The sequence below is a fragment of the Lethenteron reissneri genome, chromosome 14, assembly GCF_015708825.2.
Source record: "Lethenteron reissneri isolate LAM-NWPU_2019-01 chromosome 14, ASM1570882v1, whole genome shotgun sequence".
Lineage (NCBI taxonomy): Eukaryota > Metazoa > Chordata > Hyperoartia > Petromyzontiformes > Petromyzontidae > Lethenteron > Lethenteron reissneri.
The window spans coordinates 12,699,050-12,718,706 of NC_083792.1; the positions used below are offsets into that span (position 1 = coordinate 12,699,050).

At 41.8% G+C, this 19,657-nt stretch overlaps 1 protein-coding gene across 1 annotated transcript in view; it reads right to left on the reverse strand.

Moving 5' to 3' along the window:
* Positions 1 to 19,657, reverse strand: part of LOC133342409 (mitogen-activated protein kinase kinase kinase kinase 3-like) — a 78,182-nt gene that overhangs the window by 11,477 nt on the left and 47,048 nt on the right. The window contains exons 22-31 of the mRNA XM_061551574.1: positions 17,876 to 17,955; positions 17,640 to 17,700; positions 16,601 to 16,700; positions 15,594 to 15,649; positions 15,101 to 15,204; positions 14,038 to 14,215; positions 10,144 to 10,212; positions 2,343 to 2,435; positions 1,682 to 1,752; positions 723 to 778 (exon numbers count right to left, since the gene is read on the reverse strand). Of these exons, the coding sequence (XP_061407558.1) occupies positions 723 to 778; positions 1,682 to 1,752; positions 2,343 to 2,435; positions 10,144 to 10,212; positions 14,038 to 14,215; positions 15,101 to 15,204; positions 15,594 to 15,649; positions 16,601 to 16,700; positions 17,640 to 17,700; positions 17,876 to 17,955 (868 nt within the window). The remainder of the gene's footprint in view (positions 1 to 722; positions 779 to 1,681; positions 1,753 to 2,342; positions 2,436 to 10,143; positions 10,213 to 14,037; positions 14,216 to 15,100; positions 15,205 to 15,593; positions 15,650 to 16,600; positions 16,701 to 17,639; positions 17,701 to 17,875; positions 17,956 to 19,657) is intronic.

Consider the following 19,657-nt stretch of genomic DNA (forward strand, 5'->3'; position numbering starts at 1 on the left):
CCCCCCTCTTTAAAGCAATTGTGTAAAAACGTTTCTCACAAAACTATTTTTAAAAAATATTCTCCCATAGAAATAAATCGTTTCTGCATTGGACGGCACGCTTTAGGGAGATGTAGGGTTTTCTCAATGTGAAAAGAGAAGGGGGGTAAAATACAAAGAGAAAAAAATGCACACTTGTGGTTACTCATCCGTATCACACTATTTGGCCCAAAGGTGTTCATATTAATCTTTAACCCTTCGGAATTTACGGTTGGTGAAAGTGCGTGTTTCCAAACATAAATAAAACCTCAGCACTGCTGGAGTGAATACAAATTATTACTCGACAACAGACTTTGAATTAAACTGTTAGATGTTTCAAGAACAAATTAATAATCACCAAATCTACTTTTAAAATGTTGACGACCACCACCAACTGGCTACAAACCTTCTGTTCAAATATAATGATTTAGACCGGATTCACGACAGATGTGTTACATTCCATTAGGAGTGAAGAATCACTGAAGTCTGTTTGGTTAGCCCAACAAACATAACTGAAGACCAACGGGTCAGATAACCCTTCTCTTGGGTGTTCATTTCATGCTGGACTTTAAACCCGGATCCCGGATTACAGAGGTGTTACAACTTGAAAAACCTATCGAGCTATTTGTGCAGTCAGCCAGTGGTTCAATATACTCGGCCGTCGGAAAGCTGGCGATTCGTGACAATGACATGAGTGGCAATACCTTTCCGATCCGAGCAGCCGAAAGACCCTCGTGTGGTCCGAGATCTCTTGGGTAACCTGGGGGAAAAAAAACACACGGCACCAATCAATTGAAGGGAAAGGTTAATGAAACGCAATCCAATATGCGTTTTTTTAATAGCTAGAGGTGAAGTTGAATGACAAGTGCTGGGCTGTACCGCTAAGTTAATTATTTCTAGAAAGAGACGCTTACGCGAAGCAATGCCTAACGGGAGGGCAGAGGTTGATGGGGTGATCAGTAACGAGGCAGAGTTGAGGCAGACACAGCACTCATTTGCAACTTGAACGACGCAGGCCCAATTAACGCAAACTAACGGAGGCAGTTCACATACCACCACACCCCATACTTGTCCATCCGTGAACACAAAGAACAGTTACAAATGTCTCGTAGCAAAATGATCCGACTGCTGTTTGATGACTCAAAACTGACGAGACCTGACGTTGGGAGAAATGCGCACGTATCAATTGCTGTATTGATGATGGCCAAATGGCCAAAGTATCACCTCTCTGTGACTACATACACAAGCTAATATTTGCAGATTTTCATTTTTTATTATGACGATGCCAATAATGGGTTTTTAACATGAATGATTAAGGAAGTCCAATTAAATGCCATAAAAGGGCAAAACAGTTGTGCTGTCATTCAAAGCACCAATTCAAAGTCAAAACATTCAGACATGCCATGTACACATTACTTACGATATATTTTAATAGGTTATGGCCCTGTATAACCTACAACTGCTGCAGGTCAGTGCCACATTAATTATATTGAAGGCAATTAAATCAACGCAGAAAAAAAAGGAAACTTCTCCAGCCATAACATTTTACTTAGGACCCCTGCCTCCAAGCATTAACAGTTTGACAGCGTGCATAGTTCGGAGAGCTTAACTGTTCTCAAAGCAATACCCTCACTCTTACACTCGGCTGGCAGCATGTTAATACCTCGTTGGCTTTGAAGCTTTTGCCCTGCATGCCGTGTTTCCAGAAGGCGAGAACACTGTCCTGCAGACACACTGCAGGGAACGGGAACGGCAACACGATGACTCAAGACACCCCCATACACGGATAGATGTCCGAAGGTTCACCAAACCCGTACGAGAGTCGTTGGGACGATATGCGACGTTTTAACACATGACTGCTTCACGCACAACGCACCTCGAGAGAGTTTTTCAAGGTTTATGTTGGCCATCGCCAATATATGCAGAGGTGACGTGGTGCTTGTGACTGGTACTTAGACCATTTGAGATCTTCTTTTTGAAAACTCTCACTTAATGTTTTCAAATCTTACTGAATATTTGATATAAATGGCAACAGATATCTATGCTGATTTACAAACATCACATTTCTGCCAATCAATTTTCCCAATTTAAGTGTAAGGTGTAACATACAAGACAATGGCATCTCTGATGTTCGCAAAATGGGAAAACGCTCACACCCTTTTGTACACAATTCCAATAAATAGACAAATTTAACCAATGCATAGAGATGATATGTGCAACGTTCAAAACTGCAAAGTAAGATAAGTTGTACTTTACATGCATTCCATGTATGCAGTGTATGTGCAGAATGCATGAGGGTTCTGTGACAGGCTATGTCTGCTCACCTATGAAATCGATCTGGAAGTCAAAGTGCAGCTCGGAGGCTTGTTTTTTGTTTGACTTCAGCTTTCCATGAAGGTTGACTATCTTTACACTCTCTGCAAATGGAAAAAAAATGAAAGTGTTAGGCATTAATGCAACAAATACAATGGCACACTCCCATGAATGTCATCACTAACACGAACAATGCAGGCAGTGATCATAAAATCACATGACAGTAGACGAATTTACTTTGGGGGGCCTTATCTTTTTTAAATACCTTGGTTTTTTTTACACCGTAAATTCCAATTTTATACATATTGGAAATTCTGGCGAGTACAGAAATTGTATTTGATTCAATAACGATCATTTTTAGTTGGTCAAAACGGCTTGCACATCTCCATGCAAACAAGGTATGATTAACTTTACAGCCATTTTTTCAATTCACTGCTGATGAAGGCCACTCTGCACCATGTCGGCTGTGCAATGTGTTCGACTGCACTTCATCATGCTGGTCAGTTAAAGTGGGTGAATGAAGGGGCCCAGGACTGTTTCAAATATAGCTCGCACACTATACATCAGCCTTGGCTGAGAGTTAAACTCAGATCACTGTATTCACAGTGCAGGGTGCTAATGATAGTGTTACCACTGTCCCCCTTTAATTACATTTTCTAGAAAAGCATTGCATGATTATTTTTTTGATAAGCTCATCGTTTTTAGAACACCACAGTTGGTGTTTTAAAGCAGAATGGTTAAAATAAAAATCTAAACTACTGCTGACATCATGTGTTTTTGCAAGTGTTTAGCATCCTATTGCAATTTTCCAATATTACATGGGAAAAACAGTTATAAGCGTGCCATTTCTAAGCAGAATTACCACATATAATGGAGTCCCCCATACTGTGTACATACTTCAGATAATCTCGGTAAAATACACACCCACGCGCAATACATGAATATATAATGTGCTCAGTAGCACATTATATATTCAGTGAAAGCATTTTTGCCTGGGTCTTATGGGATGTGCATTAAAATGATGTAAATCAGCTTTTTGAACACCATTTATGTATACAACATAACATTCTTCCCCCAAGACACAAACATGCATTTGCATATGCGATGTGTAATAAAAAACTGAAATAGATAATCTAGATTTGAAGTTTTCGTGACTGCAAGGATTCATACTCATTGGTTTTTTCGGTAAAGTCACGTAGGTAAAAAATTAAAACTAAATAATAATAAAAAATGAAATAAACAACTAATTTAAATCACGACGTTTCGGAAGCAACACAAGCATCCGTCATCAGGTATGACCGCTCCAGCAAAATTAAAATCCCATATGCTACTGTAATTACGCTACAGTAATTTTGCTGGAGCGGACATACCTGATGACGGATGCTTGTGTTGCTTCCGAAACGTCGTGATTTAATTGAGTTGTTTTCTCATTTATTTATTTTATATATTTTTTACCTACGTGACTTTACCGAATAAACCAAAGAGTAGAAATAGATATGCCTGGAAGGCTCAAAGGTCATGGCACCGATTTGGCACTGCCGATAACCTGGGATCAAATCCACATTTTAAGCCACCCGCGATAAAACTGGGTTTTCGCAATGTGCAGAAAGTTTATCGTCTCAGGCCAGTCACAAATGACCGAGCGCAAAAGCAAGTCGCATACAAAAATATATTTTCTAATTTGACTTGCTAAATTCCACCCAAGAATTCAAATATACTGTGTCGAACTGACGTGCAATTAAAATGTATCGATAGCAGGGTGCGTGCAAATATCACCCCCCTCGTGTGTGAACAAACGAAGTCACTTGAGGGGACTTCGGAATAAATTCTGCGACTTCTTCGCGAGATGTTCTTTAAGAGAAGGTGATGCACTGCTCTGCAGGTGTTCCAACATGGACAGTTCGTTCAAGGATACGATGGCAATCATACAATTGGAATGCAATTTGTAAAAGGGAAATATAAACCAACAACTCGTGTATTCAGATGTAGCAATATGCAGCGATACAAACTAGACATTGTTTTCTTATTTACATACATTTTTATATTCAGGCTTCTCGCCTCTCAAGCAACTTAAATGTGAATGCATTTATGGAAGCAATATTCGACTGCCCGTGCCTCTATTCTCAAGGGAACATGTGGAATAACCATATATCACTCTGGCAAATAGAAGCAATGACGACATTGTTGCTCTCACTCAGCCGCCACGTGATCTGCACATATAAGACACCAAATTCTTATACTCAGCTCTGAGAAGCAATTTCAACGATTTCAACAACATTTGTGCTCCTCAGGAGGTAAGTGGTTGAGTTGGGATATAGATATGTGGAAAGGAATACCTTTGAATTTCCAAGTTATTACTGTGCTTCTAACTTATGGCGTTAGCAATTTTAACTTAAACCCACTTATGTGGTAATCAACTTATGTTTGAACTACGCCTTTACGACATACACTATGTTCAAACTTACAACAGGCCTGCCCCACAATAAGCACCATATACACACCACACGAATTCATTCATAATCTAATCGGGGTGTAATAGAATGCACCGATTAATACTGATGCTTAAGACTCAAGATAGGTGCAAATCCCATTAATAAAAATCGATTTATGCAAAATGCATTGAAACTATATACTAACGATAAATGTATGCGAAAACGATTACTTAAATTAAGACACAATGTTGCAAAAAAACTAAACATTTGAAAAACAGTAAAAACGAGGCAAACTAAAATCGGCTCCTGGATCAATACTGGCTGCGAATGGCAACAATTCATGAAATCACCAGCGGGGATAGGGGGCCAACAGTTACACCCCAACTGTGTAACCGACTAACCCAGGGGTTGGCAATCTGTGGCTATGGAGCCGCATGCGGCTCTTTCAGGACCGCTTCGTGACGTCATCTATTAAGGACTCCACCGTCTCGTATTGACGTTGCATGGCGGCGGCTCTTGAAATATTGAGCTTTTCACCGAATTCGAGAAAAACGCCTCTTCTTGTTTTTTTGGTTGCCGACCTCCGATCCAACCCTTACCCATCCCACATGTGGCCCCCTAAGCTCCCATGACTCCCAAGCAACCTGAGAATAGGATTCCCCGCCCATCATTAACGGTGTTTCCATGGGCCATTCAATATGCACGCGTGGGACCGTCTGGCTGCAAACAACAACACTCGTGTATGTGCTTGTGAGCCGATACCACAGACACTCTGAGCCTGTCACTTGTGAGCTGCAACAGAACATGCGGATGGCGGTTCGCATTACGGGATCGCCGCACGGGGGTGGCGGTGACACACACCCGAGTTGTGTTCTTTTCATCATACTATTTGATTGTCCGCAGGGCTGAGCCGCCTAAGCTGTAATTCCATACCGCCATTACGACACTGCCAGGTCGTGACATCACCTCGCACGCAGACCTGCGTGGAGCCATCGCGCATGTGTCCTGCCAATGTGCACCGGCCATAAGGAGGAAAACGATATAGAGGATCTCCATTTGTGCACCCGATGGTATGCAATATACTTTTGTATGAAGTATTTTAGATTGGGCTCACAAGCCCTTTTGAGTCGCACATGTCCATTATGAACCTCAAGAGTTGTATACAAAGTATGCTGCAAGTATAACTGCTAAGGCTGGAATAATTCACCCCATCCCCTGCAACCCACAGCAATTAAATGAATGGTCACAAATTGTCACGTTTCAAGGCTGTGATTAGGTGAAATTATTCATAAAACATATATGCAGACAATTTTTTTACGTTTAATTTAGATGCTTTATAATTTCGTCTGCTTCTTTGTAGTTCTCACACGCAACTCAATGCATTAAAGTGAGACTAAATAGACAATAATTGTTGAAAAGATGCTGTTGCATCACAAGTAACAACCGATAGAGTTGTATTATTGAACCCAAACAGTATTTACACAGTGACAGGCTACAAGTGATGGTATTCCTCAATATAAAAGTATTCAGCACGCCCTGATTAAATAACCCAAGTGACTCAGTGTTGGAAGAGTATGCACATTGACAACACAAACTCAACTTTGATATATATTCAAATGAGTTCCATAAATAGTTTTCAACAAATAAACTTCTCCAGACTTCAACAACGAAAACAATTGTGAAAACGTTAATAATGAGCAACGAGTGCACATGCAAATGAAGTTACTTGCAAATGACGTGCCGTGTCAATACACCACGGAGTGGTAGGCACCACGTTATCCCAACAATCGAACATATTACCCAAATTTGTTTGTACGCGCGAAAATGTACGTGTGGGAAAGCACCGGGTGATGTCTCTATGGCGTCGGGCGGCGTGTATAATGTTTTCGCAAACCGCTTTGTCACGTTGGAGTTGTGGGAATAAAAAATAAACAAGGGCAGCGTTTCCCTGGAAACAAAACCGCTGGCAAGCAGCGGCCCAATGTCTGAATAATTGTTTGACGTTCTGGAAAAGATCAGCGTTTAAACCAACTGCTAAAACTGGTCGTCCAAAGTTGTTGACTTAAAAGCGTGTGCAATGCAAGACAAAATAAACAGAAGCAATCTTATACAACGTAAGTGTATTTTTGTTTTATATAGCTGCGCTTTGCATTCCATTACTTCAATTAAGTAAAATGTGTCATCTCCTGCACATGTCTGTAACCGAGTGATGTTAAGGTGGGGTTGGCGGATCGCAGACAGCGACAAACAGGTGCGTGGAACACTCGCCTGCAGGGCCTCAAGGTAGCCTGATATACGACGGCAGGAGTGACATGCTGGAATCATAAAACTTCTTGGAATTCTGTGAAGTTTGCGTAGATTCTGATTCGCAAAGCACCAGTATCATTATAAAGATACTAGCTTTGGCAGCAACATCTCATCACCTCGCCACCACAACAATGTAAACAGAAGGCGAAAGTGTATTCCTTTTTACGAAGTAAAAGGTATACAAAAATAGAGACGAACGACTGGAACCACAAGGGTTTATAAGATGTAAGAACTAGCCAGTCAAGCAGGAAGTACACCACCTTAACACTCGTATACACCTTTCACAAAGAGGTGAATAAGAATGAAGTCGGGGCGATCATTAATAAAAAAAAACAGTGGACTAGGCAGCACAATATTTATTACGTAGCAAATTGGAACAGGTACTCCTAAATGTCACCTTTTGTAAGTGCCATCAGGTTTTCGCTGAGTGAATATGAAATAAGAGCGGCCTTTTCCACGTGCTTGTTTGTGCGTACGAGACAGGGATGCATTGTTTGCAAGCCCTTTATCAAGGCGCTACTAGATGCCAGAGCTCATTATATTACAGTTCACCCAGAGGACTTTTATTCCTTTCAATGGACAAGTTAAAGCCATATCCATTAAATTTTATAAAGGTTGTTTCGAAAAACGTTTTTACCCTTTCCCATGCATTGAAAGGCATGCAATTTTCTCGTATTTTTCCCCTTTGTTTTGGGAACTATATGTACTATGCAAAGCAGAGGAGAATGCTTCCGCTCATGAATAACAGCAAATATAATTCAATCATCCCTAGCATTGTGTGGCTCCTGCTTTCAACCCAATTACTGGTGTAAAAAAATATTAAGAAAAGGCATGAAATGCCCAACAAAGAGCATGACATTTTCAGTTTAGGGGGGGATAAAATTGCCTGGAAATTAGATGCAAAGTATATGATTGTCCTATCGCTAGGCAGGACTTGTTTGGGTCAGCATGAGCAGATTATGTGTGTTTATCAATAGATTCCCTGTTCCCTAAAGGCACCCATTTTATGTGCTATATTAGTTTCCACACGTATATTACTTCTACCTGAATACGGGCACACCTGTGCCACCTTGGCGAACAGAAACATTTCCATTATTGGCATTGGGTCATCGAGAACACTAGATTATATTTACCCAAAAAAAAACTTTGCCCGAGTCTCAACTCTTCTTCAGGAGCGTTGTGCTTTGAGAAATTTGAGAGAAAAAAGTTAGCATTTTTAGATGTCTGAAAATGTAAGCACTCGGGGAAAGCACAGACCAGCAACAAGGATAATAATTGTATCTCTCCATGGATAGCGTGAAGACCTAATAGGTGTATTGCTTCATTCAGGTGTGTCTCTGCTAACCTTGGGCGTCTCACTTAACCTTAATATCCCCGATCCAGCAACCTTCTTGCCTCCCAGCTTCTGCACTGCAGGCATGCATTGCTGCCATCTCTCACAAATACCACGCCTACACCTTGAATCCATTTAGGATATGGACGAAAGGACATAATTTTCAGAAGGAACGGTTGGACATTAGCAGTGGCTGCCTCCAGTCGCTTACTGTTGTTTTGACTGCAAGCAGCCTAAATGCAGCATTAACAGCGGTGCTGTCCCAAGGAAAAGTGTGCCACACACAGCAATACTCCAGTTATGTGCAATGTCCCTGGATGGGCAATTACTGAAGCATTTCATAGACTATAATGAACCTTCACGACTAACTAGCTCCCGAGTCAATTACACAACGGGTCTTCGGGCATATAAAATGCTAACCCAATTTTCCGCAGTGTTCTCGAGGATGATGAATCTGGAGTTGACCGCTGGAGAAGCACGTACACTGATATTTTTTATTTCCATTACGCGTGATGCTTGTGCCGCAAACACACGATAGGATTCTATATTGGGATGTTTTTGCGAGTATTTTACACCAAGATATAAAGTTGACCGCATGGGCTAAAAAACACCGAGACGAAATTCAAAAATTAAAAGATCCTATTTTTTTTTATACGATACCATCTATTGGCCATCCAGCCCTTGCCAGATGGGAGTCTTAAGAAGAGGATTATGTCTGTGTTGTCTACTAAACCCCGTCTCTAAAATACTCGTTTAGAACCCAGTATCCCTTCCCAAATTAAACATGTTCTCATTTTGCAATTATCTTATGAAAAATAAATCATTAATTCCAAAAACTTAATTTACCTCCTACCGCTTTATCGCAGTTCCTTAAGTGTTTATGTGAATTCTATTTTATTATTGTTTTGCCATGTGTGTGTGCGTGTCTGGTTGTAATTCAAGATGTAGGCCATGCTTGTTGCTGCACAGGGAGCTCTCATGCCCCCGAGGGGGAACAGTGGGTGGTGGCCGACTCGGGGACATTGAGGAGAGAGGTGGCAAACGACGTCCACATCTTCTCATCAAAAACATAAGTGGAGGAGGTTGGGTGACACAGGAGTCAGCGGATTAAAAGCTGTGATCCTCAGTTTAAAATCTGAGGTAAAACCAGGTTTTCAATCATCACAGCAACCACACACAAAAAATATTATAATCATAAACGTTGTGGGGCCAATTGGCTTTGTTTGCGGGGTTGTGTAAAAACAATACTTATGGGATTTTTTAATGTGGCGAGACAGCTATATTAAGGATATATTTTATGACCAATATAAAACGTGGCACTTTGTTTAAGGCGGCAAAAATTCGTCTCATAATAAAATAAAAATAATTTTGACTGCAATGCAATAAACATCACCACTGGAAGGCATGTGGGAAGTGTAAGCGCCCGTAGTCTGAAACAGAGGTCAGGAGAATAGATCTCAAACGTAGTTCTGTTATATCTCCTTCTGTGGGCCATTCTCAAACAAAAACAGGGTGGGGGGTGATGAACTACCTCTGGATGCTTTGTGTCATAATATTACACCGATAGCACAGTTGAATCGCAAATTGAAAAACGTTAAAATAGAAAAAAAGATGATCAAGGTAATGAAGTTGCCTTTTTTCATGCAAAGGAGATCAGACACGAGGTTGTCTGACCCCCATAGTAACACTTTTTCAAGCAGCACCGCTGAAGGATGAGAGTAGAAAGAACACGGTACGTACTGTCTATGGCAACCACCACGGTGTCCTTCTCCAGCTGGCTAAGGTGGATAGCTTCCAGCTGGGCACTGCCTAAAACGGGACAACGCAAAACGGTTGGATTAGCGCACATTGCTTTCAATGCGGTCAATTAAAAAAGACACATTTTTGGCATATAAAAAAGACAGACTTAATTGTTTTAAAGTTAAACAGTTATTAGCAGCAAAAAGCAGTTCTAAGGAAGTTAGTTTTCGATCTAGATTTAAAAGTGCATAGCTCCAGTGGCTTCCTATGATAGGAAGTAAGTACAAAGCCACTGGAGCCAAATCATCTCGCTTGAAAAATAATTTCTTTAGAACTGCGTTTTGTGTTTAGTTTGTTGTCCTTCCCCCGCACCTCCAATTACCCCGGCTGGCTACGTAGGGTGCAAAAGAAGTTCTACATACATACACGTAGCTATTTACCCTTCCAGCGATTCAATTAAACATGGTTAGGGGGTGCATGATCTGACTTGAGCTTTCATTAGTCTTTTTTTTTATTATCACTTAAAATACATTTTAGTTGTCTTATTTATAAGGTTAAATATAACATTACACACATGATCTGCATAAACCTTGTATTCAATTGCAAACAATCCATTCTCCCGTGATACATATATTTGCGTAAGAATAACTTTTAATCAATAATAAATGCATAGTTAAACGCATGGATATTACCATGTAACAGTAAAATTAAATTATGTGCATTTACTCTATGAATTTGGACTAATTAACAAGAGTAATATACACCCGCTCGCTCATGGTTATTATAGAGAAACCAAAAATATTAAACATCATCATCATCACAAAACCGCTAAGGGATGGTGGTGACAGAGGCCTTCCAACTGCAGTGGACTGACGATGGCCGTTGACGAGGATTTAAAACCTCCAATAGCGTTTACAGGACAAGGTTCAATTCCATTGTGAAAATAGAAGCCCCAGTGCAATTTAACGTTTCTCAGAGATTAATTATCGGGTTAATTACCTCATTATAAAAAGAACACGCGATGCTAATAGCACCACAAAGATTAATAGACATTTACTGTTAAATTACACACAGTAACACCACAGGCGGTTGAGCATGATCCCCATCCTGGCTGTGAGGTATTAGGTTCTCAAAAATATACTGCCACTAACTCGGCGACCTTTAAAAAACACAAGAATTTAATATCATAAGAAGTTAATTCGTTTTTGTTGTTGCTGTTAAATTCACCCACAGCTTTGGACATATTACTTCACTCTTGAACTGTGACATAGTGCAGCAAAATAACACAACACCCACTGTAGAAATCAATTCCACTTAAATAATAAGCGCTTGCGATGGCACCAGTACAGTGTGGGTAGCAGGCAGCGGGGAACAAGCATGACGAAGCTGTTTTCCACCGCAGGCAATGTGAAACACGGCAAATGTAATCACTAATTGGAAGCTGTTTACCTCTCTCCAAAGTATTGCATCTTCGTGGCTATTAATAGTACATCATCCGACAGAGATGATTTAATGTCATGCAGTCTGACCTGCCTACGTTTGTCGCTCCTCCACGCTAATAAGTACGATTTAACAACATCATTGTGGCAGCGCTAAAATCCGGATTTATAAAGCTTTCTTCAGTTATAATGTGGGATAGCAACCACTTAACTCGCTTGCAATAAACGTCTCATGTGCTTTGCCACAAGCAGAACACCGACTACTTTGAGTATCGACTAGCCATCCAACAATTCACCTCTCCCTCCCTCGACCACCTGACTGTGTAATAATTCGATTTAATAATCTATTGTTTTTGTCATTGTTTGCACGGTTTCGTTTGCTCAATCTTGTTTGAAATGTCCATCTCATTGGCGCTGGTCTGCCCACCCCGTGTACACTGTGCTGTTTGTACTGCCGGTCCCATTTGTACTGCGTCTCCTTTGTCAGGAATGAATTGTCATGTCTCATCTGCCCGCCTATCTCATTTGTTCCGTCTCATCCATTCCAAACACTGGGGGGGGGGGGGGGGGGGTAGAATTGCAAGTTGTTTTTAAAGCAAAAATAAATGGAATAATGAATTATTTCGTGCACAATACACATTGCGCACATGTGAGCATAACATTTTTCAGTTAAATGTTACCTCCATACCACAGACTAAGTTACTAAATGTGATTATCGTATGGCTTTTGATCACTTAAATATAATGCAATGTAAATGGACGAACACTGAGACAAGGTAATGGAGTAAAATCGCACAGCCGGCAAATGCAGGTGAAGGAGAGCTCAGCCGAGTGCACAGAAACCTCCCGACACAACGGAACAACAACCCTTCAAGTCCATGACTTCCAATAACGCCACCAGGTTTTACCCTTTCTGGCAATAAAACAGGTGTTAAAACTGGTGTTAAAACAGGTGTTAAAACAGGTGTTAAAACATGTTATAAACAATAACAGAGTCCAGTCAGTTGTTTGACCACAAGTGATGTCATCACATCTACCTCTCTATTTAAGGAACGAAACAGAAGGATTTCTCCACAAATCTGGCTGTCGCCTGATGAAGCTCGTTGTAATTAGTGGCGAAACGTCACTCAGATTTTAAATGTTGTGGCTTTGCTCTCCAACACACCCGTGTGCTGCACTAGTAACGAATTGACAAGTTCTGTTTACGTGACAACCCTTACTAGTTGGCTGTGTCGGGTGGTGGCGGATTTAACGACACATTTATATATTTACACGATCTAACCCAAAAAAACCTGTATTATGGTTAAAGTTGTGAGTGTTCGCAGACTATTTGGCAACATTTCTGAAGTGGTCTGGCAGCCCAAATGAAATCAACTTGCAGAGAGCGCCCTCTGCTGAGGGACCATCTGGATGCGGTTCTATAGTAGTTTCAGCCTCCCCGATAAATATCTTAAAATGTTTCAAGTTTCATGTATTAGGTAGAGCCGTGTGAGCCATGCGGCTCACGAGTCTGGTGCAACCGCAACAAACAAAAGCAGTTCTGCAGCAATGGATACAATCGGTACAGTGACTGTAAGCAAAATTGAATGTCTCGAACAGTTTAAGATTGTTTTACTATCAGGGTTGCCGAGCACAGGCCTGAAGGCCCAAAACGCCAAGAAAGGGCTGAATGCGTGGATAAGAGATGTCTTGCCGATGCTGCGGTTTAACAATATATATTGGTTAACTATCAGATGCGCTTCTGCAGCCGTCTGGAATGCTCTTCCTTCTGATATTAGGAAGCCACTGGAGCTACTCACTTTTAAATCTAGATTGAAAACGCATATTTTTTCAAGCCACTTTTTGCACTTAGTTTTTTGTCCTTCCCCCGCACTTCCGATAAGCACGGTTGGCTATGTACGGTGCGAAAAAAGTTCAATATACATACGTACATTAACAGGAATGTGTGTCAGCCGGCGCACGCATGCGCGCGTGTTCAAAAGACTGATTTTTATTTTTTATTTTACCAGGTAAGACCCACTGAGCTATACAACTCTTTTTCAGAACCAACCTAGAGGGAAATTATAGCTCAAAGAAGTGCCTATCACGTGGACATGTATAGCAGCCAAACATTGTAGACACATGTTGATTCAAATGAGTTGGATAGTCCGGCGGGGACTGTTTGCTTAAACATGTCAATATTATTCATCCTTGAACGTTTCTGCGTGGATTAAATATCGGCCGTTCTATAGGATTGGGGGTGGGGGGGGTGCGTCAAGCGTACATACACAGGTGGGCAGGGGGGGTGTAAAAAGTATGCGTGTGTACAGGGAGGTGGGGGTGATCAAGTTTTGACAAATTTTTGCCTACATACTAAATGGATGGCCCCTAGGCATCAGGTTGGGATCGAACCCACTACCCTCCTGTACACCAGGCGGGGTAGTTAACATCTCGCCTCCGTGGCGCATTCACATTACCAGAGCCGAGTTCCGTGAACCAGGAAGAGGCCGAGTTGAGGTTGATGGTCTCGAAGCGCAGGTCCTGGCCCTGATCGATGCCACACCCCACGGCCACGCACACGAGTGGGAACTCCTGGTCGGGTACCACGAGCATCTCAAACACCTTCAGCGGGTTGGGCAGCGGGAAGTGAAAATGCTGCGCAACAGAATGACAAATACAAATAGACACACATGCCGGACAAACATTTAGGGGCAATGCTTCATTTGACTTATTCAGACACAAAGTCAAATGTACATGTACAGCTATTTGTCAGTTCCTTGCTGGATGATGACCTCCCCATGCGGGGCAGGTTATGAGGATCATTTGGCCTGGCTTCACCACACTGGGTCCTGATTAATTACGTCTGCAATAACAAACACGTAATTTTTTATCGTAAAGCATTAATAAAGATGACATTTAATTTATGTACACTACTGGAACACTAATCAGATTGAGAACCATGACACTGGAACCACAGAGAGCAGTTCAAAATACTTATCAGTCTAAGATTCGGCTGTTAAAACAGTATGTGCTGTTTAAAGGTGTTGTATACACCCAGGATCTTGCGTAGATCTCATCAAATCTCAAACACTAGCTTGTTTGCCCATCCAAGGACGGGTGTATATTGCAGTAAATCTGAAATAATCAACAGAAAAATTGTTCAGTTCATGATTATTAATGAGGGGGGGGGGTGATTCCAGAGACCCTGAGTTTAAATGACTGAACTTGAAATGAGACCGACTCCCTCCCCTTCCTCCCCTTTTCCCCCGTCCTTTCCTGAAGAAAAGGGATCTGATGTGTGGTCTCACATAACGCCACAGTCCTACACGTCCGCTTTGGTTGTCTGTCCGAGCCGCCTATCTATCTCGCTATGCACCACTAACCTGTTACAGAAGTTATACATCCCCCCCCCCCCACTCCCGTGGTTGGATCAATAAAAATAATTGACAAGAAGAAACATTACACCAACACAAATTAACTCAGAAAGAAACTAACTGTGAACCGTTACCAAGGATTAACTCGCTCTGTTCGCTTCCTTACCTTGACCAGCATGAACTTCTGCATTGGCTCGTACCACTGTAGCAGCACCACACTCGACGTGAGAGCACCACACAGGTACGTGTTTCCCGTGTAAAGGTTGTTGGCTGCACAGTGGCCGGGGATTCAAAAACAAAGGAAAAATTGTCAGTTTCAAGTATACCCAGTCGGTTTACAGAAAGTTGACGACATTGTGATGCTTTTGCACGTTATGTTCATTCAGAGTATTCTGGCTGCTATAAACTTGCACGTGACAAGTCACTTCTCGTTGTTGTGTGCTCATTTGTGGCCAAGTCGTTTTCCGAAAAAGAGCTTATCTTGCTCAGCGGGCCGTACCTGGTAAAATTTAAATAGTAAAATAGAAAATATGTAAGTGCGCCAAAGTGTTCTGCAGACTGCGAGATGGTCAAAATAGCACGGTTGGCTACGTACGGTGCGAAATAAGTTCAACATACATACAATAGGATCTTTGTTGATATTTTAAAATGTCCCTTACCAACACAGCATTTCTGGCATCCCTTGGTCTCTGGTATTCTGTTTGAAGGGTATCTCCTGCAATATACACAATGGTCTGTGAGCGGCGCCATTGTCATAAAAAACAGCATATAATTTGACAGGCAATCGTATTTCAAGAGCATGACATTCTCTCCAGTGCAGAAGAAGCTGTCAACAAGCCTTAAAACCACACACATACCCAGAACAAACATTCCACCGAACTAATGTAAGCACTACAATAAAGTGGTGTGTTAAATATGAACAAAATTGTATTCCACAACTTTTCAAGCAGGGAGGAAATTATTTTAAATCCCAGTTGAGTCCATCATACCTCAGGCATGGGAAGTCAACAGTGGTTGTCTAATGGAAAGAATGGCTCTTGCATAGAATTAATCAATTTCCCCTCACTTGTTCAGAACCATCCGGAACTTATTTGAGAATGGGGACTGATATCATGCATGTTTAGAGTCTTCCCCTGCTGGACACCCCGGGTATTTAGAATCACACGGAGACCAGGTCTTTGCTCAGGGCTGCTCGCCGTTTATTCTTTCTTCCTCTCTCCACACTTCCACCCGACGTGACCCCTCGCTACCTCCCCGTCCACGCCTCCCTCCTTCCTTTCTCCCGAAGCTACCCCGCTCCGTCTCACACGTCTCTCCTCCAAAATCCCCCTCTCTCTCTCTCCCCTCACTCTCTCTTCCCTCTCTCCGGCTCCTCCGTTTCCGTCCCTCTTCCCACGCTCACCCCTTGTTGGGTCCTCGCGGTACTCCTCTACACATGTAAAAACACTGATTGGAGAAAACTATGCAAAAGAGGTGGATTTAAAATGTGACCAAAAATATGAAGGTCTGTAGAATGGACATGGAGATGGGCTTGGAACACAATGAGTAGAAAAAGCGGCCAAGGATGGCAGGCTCAACGTGAGTTTGAAAAATGCTAGAATAGAGAAGTAAAATTAAACGTGTGGGGGAATGGAAAGGCAAACGGTGTGGAAGGCCTGCGGATGACCTGGCGTGCAGCATGTCCGACAGTCCGGGCAATCTCTGCTCTTTCCGCGTGTTGTCGAACAGCCACATCAGATTGTGCGAGTAAAGCTGGCAGGTCTTCCCTGTGTGCGACATCACAACACGCCACCACATACGCAACAGCGATCGGACACATGCCCAGGCATGTCAAACTGTCTTACTGCTCCCGAGGAGATGGTACAACAATCTCGTCATCCCGCCAGCTATTACCAATGTCCACAATTCATTGACTTATAGCCCTCTGTCAATCTATTCCTGGATTTAGGCTTACCCCATGCCATGTCAGTTATGGGAGTTGTTTAATAATATCTCACCACGCTAGTCAGTGCAAGTTGAAGGGCAGCCAAGAACTGGGTCATATATCAATGGCTATGGATGGGAATTTAACGGAGGTGCCTGGGTTCATAATGCAGTGTGCTTACCACTGCGTCAACACAGCTTACTATGAATGTGCATAAACATATTTATACGTATATAATGATAAAACTATAATAATGTATTCATAATGATCATATTTTATCAATGTGCACTGTTGTATGTAATCCAGGTTTCCCTTAGAAAATACACTTTTTCCTTCTATAGGCTTTAAACAAATTGTATTGACGGATTAAACTAGATCATTAATGGTTTTAGAATGTATCGTTTAATCCAGGGGTGGGGAACGTCCGGCCCGCGGGCCGTATAAGGCCCGCGAAATCATTTAGTCTGTTCCAGCATCACATTAGGGGTGAGTTAATGAAATGTTTGACCAAATATAACAGGCTAATTTTTAAGTTGATAATTTTGTATGGCCCACAAATGATGTTCTAAATATCCAAATGGCCCTTGGCAGAAAAATGGTTCCCCACCCGTGGTTTAATCCATGAACCCACTTCATCTTAATTCAATGGGCAAAACACCCCAAAGAAGATTCGAATACATTTTCAAGTGCTTTAAACTCGAGAATATATAGGCATTTAATATAAAGTGTGCTTGCAGAATACAAATCACTCGCGTAATGAGGTAAAGGAAGCAAAACTTACCCAAGAGAGAAATTAGAAAATTATTCATCACGTACAGCCATGTGCATCTCCGTGGAACCAACTAAAAAGAAAGAAAACCCACAACAGCTATTTTTGAATAGCCTCAATAAAACGTACCACTTACAAAAGCAGTGACATTAATTTTTAAGAAAACAAAAACAAAGTAATGATCTTTAGTTATTGAACGCACAAAAGGGATGCAGTGATATGATTCCGCAATGCAATGAAGAAGCCACCTGTTCCATTGTCGCTTCGTGCAGTTCGTTCAGGTTCAACGTGTAGATGCCTTCTTCCGTACCAAATATCAGATGCTGGTCTGTAAAGAGGCAATCACAACTCGCATTACTTAGACATATCTTAGCAGGCTTATCTGCAGCGAGCAAGGCTGTCCAATGACATCCAAAAACGTGCACATGGCAGGCAACGATTTAGGAACTCAACCTGCTTCTCATTTTACATTCGCTATAGTAAAAGTACGTATGTATGTAGGACTTCTTTCTCACCATACGTAGTCAACCGTGCTAATCAGTGGTGCCAACTGTTCTAATCGAATGTGGAAGGAAAAAAACTTCAAATATTTGCGTTTTAACCCTGTCCCATCCAAGTAAAGAGACAGCATGCTGACTGGTAGCTTGATCATGCAGCTGTAGATGCCAATGATGTTTCCTTCTCTGTGCGATAATACCCAACAGCTGTTTGACAATCACCTAAAGCAAAGTTTATTCTGCAGTCAGTACCATAGAGATGACTTAGCTGCTCTAGAAACTGCTGAGAATAAGACACATTGGCAGGATTTGGATGCAAGGAAGCGTGCTTCAAAACTAAAAATAACCCCTTTCATCTGGCAGGATTTAAACCCCAAAAGTGATTATAATTGACAGGAAGTAGATTATACAAAAGTTTCTAAAGTCGAACGTCATTTGCTTAAAATGTCTCCCTTGTGGCGTGAAGCAACAGGACCTGAACAGGTGGAAACAAAACGACGCCTGTGAGAGATTTCCTTATGAGCATGCAATGCTTACAATAGTTACAAACGGTTTCCTGGAACCTACAATGACAACAGAGGCCACAGGTGACCAGAAAAAGCCCTCAATGAAAACATTACACAGCCTGAGGCGGCATGGTGGCTAAAACCTCTCAGCAGTGCCAGTCCGGCACTGCTGAGAGAACCTGGATTTCGAATCCAGGCCGCAGCCTGTGATTAAACTGGATTCTCATGGATAGCGATTTGATGATCTCAGCCCAGTGACAGCACAAAAAATATTCACGTTAAATTTGGTTCTACACCAATCTGGACATATTCCAGCTCTGAGGATTACTTTAAAAATATGATTTTACTGTCGTGCAACAAACATTGCCCTCAGTGGCACAGCAGGTGGGAAATTGCTGCCCCATTCTGTATGAAACTAAACTATTTTTTATTTTACCAACTAAGGCCCACTGAGCTATATAGCTCCTTTTCAGAAGCGACATGACCACAAATGATAGCTCAAAGTGCCTTATCATGTGGACATTTATAGCAGGCAAATTCTCTAAACGCATGTTTCTAAATGTGGAGGGAAACATCGGATGACCCAGAGAAAAATCTACGCGACCACAGGGAGAACAGGCAAACTCCAAATATACAGACATCAGGGTTGGGATCGAACCCACAACCTCCTGCATACCAGGTGAGGTAGTTAACATCTCCGAGCCACCGTGGTGCCACAGAACAAGAGGCCATATTAAGTAGCTGTGGAATTTTCTTCCTTGGACCATTCCCTTACATGAAGGATTGCACTGCTCTGTGAGATACTCAGTCTCACAACATGATGCTGATAGCACAATTGAGATTAAATAGGAAGGAAATAGGCAACAAATATATTTTAAAATCATTCCACTACCTCTGAGAGACGCCGTCAATCTTTTGTTTAACAATTTTATGAAGTGGCTTCCTATACCATCATATCACACAGCAGAGACCAATAAAGATCTTGGCAATACGTTTTGGCTGGGTGCCTAGAAGGATGATGGCCCAA